General features: G+C 34.4%; 1 protein-coding gene across 1 annotated transcript in view; it reads left to right on the forward strand.

Annotated features, from left to right (window-relative positions):
* The first annotated feature begins 2,482 nt into the window (after positions 1-2,482).
* The window catches only part of LOC110317356 (uncharacterized protein DDB_G0290685-like), a 5,085-nt gene continuing 2,266 nt past the window's right edge, over positions 2,483-5,301 (forward strand). Inside the window, exons 1-3 of the mRNA XM_021191798.1 lie at positions 2,483-2,561; positions 3,951-3,977; positions 5,100-5,132. Coding sequence (XP_021047457.1) covers positions 2,483-2,561; positions 3,951-3,977; positions 5,100-5,132 — 139 coding nt within the window. The remainder of the gene's footprint in view (positions 2,562-3,950; positions 3,978-5,099; positions 5,133-5,301) is intronic.

Genomic DNA, 5,301 nt, shown 5'->3' on the forward strand with positions numbered 1-5,301 from the left:
CTCCTTTTCTTTTCTATCATCCTTTCAATTTGTCTCTTGTCTCTTTCACTCTGTTTTCTGAGACAGAGTCTTATGAGGTAGCCCAGGTTGACCTTGAGCTTCTAATTCCCCTGTCTCTGCCACCCAGCTTTTTTGTTTTCTGCCATTGTGTCACAGAGGGAAAAGGCTTGTCTTGCCTGTTGTGATTCACTAAAGCATATCTCAGAGAATAAACATCTAATATTGTCCCTCTTCCTTCATAGGAGGTTCTCTAAGCTCTATAAAAACATTTTGAAATCATAATTCCAGAATTATGAAATCAAGGGCAATCACTGGCCAATGTGTGACTTTTTCCATAACAGCTCATGACTTTTGCATATCTAACACAGAAAGGGTAGTCTAGTGACTGGCCCTATGAAACAAGAGGCTATGTCTCCAAATCCTACTTTTGTAACACCTAGTCATTGAAAGCAGCTGGAGTGAAGTTTTACCTTAGTCTTGACAATCAGCCAGGTGCAGAAATAATTGCTATAGATTAGAGAATTGAAATGATGAAAACAATTAGCATCAACAGGGTCAAAGTTTGAACACTGATGAATCAGTGGAAGGCAAGCATTTTGCTACATTTTCAATACCATCATTTTAACTAATTATTTTTGTAGATTTCCTACTGGACATGGATGGAATAGGAATTAGTTTTGCTATTAGGAAGAGATGGCTCAAGAGTGTGATTTCTGCTCTTCCAGAGGACATGAGTTTAGTTCTCAGTACTCATACCAGCCAGCTCATAACCACTAGGTCTGAGGTGCCTTTAATTCCCTGAGGTGTCCTACCAGTCCTGAGAACCAAATTTTGAAGGGTTAATGCAAATGTAAAGCAAGTTTCTTTACATATAAGATTAAATTTTACATAAACATACTAAATATATTAAATATTTTAAAAGTTAAAGTCTATAAAGATCAAGTGAGTTATTCCCTCACAGGAAAAATACTTAGGACAAATCCTAGTGCACATTAAGTACATCATATATTTTATAATACATTTAGTTATCTATATACATATCTTCCTATTATCTACCTCTCTCTCTCTCTCTCTCTCTCTCTCTCTCTCTCTCTCTCTCTCACCTATCTACCTATGTACCTATCATCTAATCATCTATATGTCTGTCATCTATCTATCTATCTATCTATCTATCTATCTATCTATCTATTCATATCTATGATGTCTATCTCTTACCTACCTACATATCAAGAAGTCTATTTATTATTCTATCTATCATCTATTGAGTGCTTTATATGGAGCATTAAAACAAAAGAAGGAATTTTAGATGTAAAAATTAAGTTTGGAGAAATGAAAGAAAACCCATGAAATATCCTGAAAAAGAAGTAAGATTAAAATACTATATTCAAGGGTATGTAGAGAAGCTGTGATATCTTTCTTAGGAGAAAAGTCAAGAAGAAAGCACATTTCCCCAAGAGGAAAGAAAGAAATTATGTCCAGATAAATAATAAAGATGCCTATCAGTTGTGCCTGTGGATGTAACTGATTCATAGGACATTTTAATGGAGAATCCAAATTCATTATTTGAAGTGTTAGCGATTTTAATAAACGTATTTATCGTATTCTAAGGTATTTAAAAAATTAAAATAATTTAAAAATGAATTAAAATAATGTAAATTTTAATTATAGTATGGAATTATTTTTATATTACCAACAAAATGCCCTCTTTTCCTTAGTTGAGAGCTGTACCTTCCAAAAGGACTCAAACAAGATGACTCTTTGTTTGATATTATGGAGTGACAGGTGTATCTAATTGAAATTCCTTTCCAAGCTGAACACCTTTAGTTCATTCAGTGACCCTTACAGGATATTGGATTCCAACCCAGCTATTATTCTGATTATTTTGTGTTAAGATTTGATAGTGCGTTCAATTCATGATCTCAATTCTGAGTAGTTATTGTCTTTGAAATATTGAAATGTTGGGTTTGTTCTTTTACTGGCAACTATTCTTGATTATTTTCCAACTTGTATAAGATAACTTATCCTAGATTTCCTTGACTTATGTTTATTCCTATGATTTTTTTAAAGTCTGTTTTCCTTGTGATTCTGTTGGCTCATTCTATAGGAAAGTGTCTGAAGTCACTGAGTAGAAAGTTAGAACAGTGTTGGATCCTGTAAGAAAACAGAGAAGCACAGTTACAAGTGGAATATTAAAAGTGTAAGAAAAAAAAGGAAGAAAAAAATAAAAGTGGAAGACAATTAGTAATACTTAGAATTCATAAATGAGGAAAATAAGCCATTGTTTCAAAGAAGTTGTAGAAATTCTTTGTTCCCTTTGAAGAACACATCATGTTCTTTAATTCACCTTGTCTGGCTGAGGTTCAAGTAACAAATTAGATATGGGTGGAAGTGCCCATCGCATGGTCTTCAAGGTGACATTGTTTCCTTGGGTTTTATAAAGGCTGTGTTTGAGGTTCTTCTAGTACCAAGGGAGAGAGACACCATGGCTGCCTCTAGGATTCTTCTGGCCCTGCTCTCAATAGCCCTGCTGGCCCTGACCTCAGCTCAAAGGGTCAGTGAAGGTAAGAGGGGAAATGAGGTTGGAAGTCATGGAAAAGGGTAGAGTTGGGCTACTTCTTTTAAGAAATCAATATTCAGAGAGTTGGCCAATCAAAGGGTAGATCATATTAGTTCCTTTATCTTTTTTTTGTTGTTGTTTTTTTGAGACAGGGTTTCTCTGTATAGCAATGTGTAGACCAGGCTGGTCTTGAACTCAGAAATATGCCTGCCTCTGCCTCCCAAGTGCTTGGATTAAAGGCGTGTACCACCACTGCCTGGCCTATTTCATTTTTTCACTGATGACAAAAATATGTGTCTGAAAATGTCAGAGTATGTTCTAAACTAGCATCGTCAGAGCATAACATTTATTATTTGAACATCCATATATTTTCCACATCCACACTCTATATGAATATGGTGGAAATGTAATAATTCACCTGAATATTTTGTTTGCTTGCCAACAAAAACATGAACATTTGGAATTACTAATAATTTTTATTAATCTTTGTGTTTAATAAAAAATTCATTTATTGATTCTTCTACTGATTTGCAATGCCATTTGCTTTCCATGCAGAGTATTAGTTTAGTGAAGTACAGAGTTCCAGTTAGAATGTTTATTAACCAAAATCTGAGCAATTTCAGAATGAAAATACATTGTAGCATGTTAGCAAAATTTAAACATTTCATGACACTCAAAACAATATGTTGTTGAACAAGAATGAATTTCTTGTTAATGTGATTAAAGAAAGTTACATTTTCCCTTAGTGCAGTGGGTAAAAACAGGAGGAAAAAATTGGAATATTCAAAAAAATGACGCTCTGGGGTGTGGTTAGTGGAATGAGTTCTTCATTAAAAATGGGTGGAATATATAACTTAAGATATGATGGAGGCTATGGATGGCTATGAAAGGTATAATAGAGAATAAACAATTATGGCATTAGAGATTCGAAAAGACTTGTATTTGATTAAAGGAGTTTTAGATAACTCCCCGAAATAAGCAATCGTGGTTTGGAAGGCTTATCTTCTGGGAAAAAACTATATGGGTAGTAAAATCTTGTTAGTATAAACAATGAGTTGTAGGGGCATGAATGGTTTGATTCTCAAGTTGTATCTGTTCAGGGAGTCACATCATCAAGCATGGTGGTACACCATAAAGGAAGAAACTCAACTGACTGCTTGACTTCTTCGTTATTCATTTTCAGTCCATAAAGGAGAGTTGGCTTCTACTTTGGGAAATGATGGTTCATTGTATTGGAAATACATAATACATGTGTATTGTGTATAATATATATCTTAATTTTTCTAGCAGTCTCTTTGGTCTTTACATAGCTTCTTATGAGTTATACAAGTGCACAGTTGGAATATATTAATTCAAATATTAAATTTATTATATTTTTCTTTTCAAATCGTAGATGATGAAAATTCTCCTCAAGAGGAAGGTCAGTCTCCATTTAAGGCTTTGCTCCATTTTCTTTCAGAACTTATCACAGTTTAGGTTTTGCTAACTATTTTTTGTCATTTAGATGTTCTAAAAATTGGGTTTAGGAAGTTTCAAAAAGCAAAAGAGCAAAAACTCCCAGTGTTTTCACAGTCTTCAATCATGGTATTAAACACAAGCCAGCCTTTCATATCATGTCTCTTGTTTCAGTGAGATAGTGTCTGGATATCAGCAGAATACATGTATACCATTCATTTGTAAATGTTTTTCTCTAAATAGTACCACAGACCAGAGTTAACAATGGAGTAATAGAAGTCTCTTGTGGAGAGGAAAGGGTTTATTTCACTTATGCTTCCAGGTAACCGTCGATTACAGAGGGAAGTCAAGTCAGGAACTCAAGCAGGGCAAGAACCTAAGCACAAGCAGTAATCTTGAGGCTGCGAAGGAGCATGGCTTACTGGCTTGCTCTTTAAGGCATTCCCAGTCTGCTTTCTTATATACCTCATAACCAGATGTTCAAGGATACACTGTCCACCACTGGCTGAACCATTCCCAGTCAACCACTAATTAAGAAAATGCCCTGTGGGCTTACCTGCCTATAGCAGGATCCTATGGAGGCATGTTTTTCAACTGAAGTTTATTTCTCTCAGATGACTTTAGCTGTGTTAATTTGACATAATACCAGCTAGAACAACATATAGTTCATTGGAATAGTGAATACATATGAAATTTGCTTAAATATTATAATTATCAAATCATTAAAGATTCCGCTATAAACACGGGATAATCAAATAAGAGAAATTAATGAATAACGTTTTATTCCTTAGAAGATAGAGACAGGTGGTACATGTCTCTATATAATGAATGACTGGGGTATAGAGTGAGTTCAAGTTTAGTCCAAACAATTTAGCAACTGAAAGGTAAAGGAGATTTGGGCCAGCTGTAGAGCACTTGTCTATTGTGCATTAGACTGTAGGTTCAATCCGTGGCAGCAAACAAAACCATTGAAAGCCATGTAGCTATTTGTCTTCAGCATGTTTCTTGAATTGTTAATGATTGTTCCATTTAGTTTGTAATGCAATTTTAAATGTCTTTGTTCATGTGTATTGTTATTTCTTCACAGATGCCCTTGAAACAGGAGACTCCAACCAACAAAGTGAGATATTTCAGCTTCAATTAAGTTATTTGGAGTTATTCTGAATGATGTCTATCAACTTCTGGATTACTAATCTAGTATAAAGTACCTCTAATTTATTAGATTGACAAAACCTTATGCCTAAGCTTTAATAATTTCCTCTCCCTACTATTCTTTTTTTTTTTTTTTT

The sequence above is a fragment of the Mus pahari genome, chromosome 2 (genome assembly GCF_900095145.1).
Source record: "Mus pahari chromosome 2, PAHARI_EIJ_v1.1, whole genome shotgun sequence".
Taxonomy (NCBI): domain Eukaryota; kingdom Metazoa; phylum Chordata; class Mammalia; order Rodentia; family Muridae; genus Mus; species Mus pahari.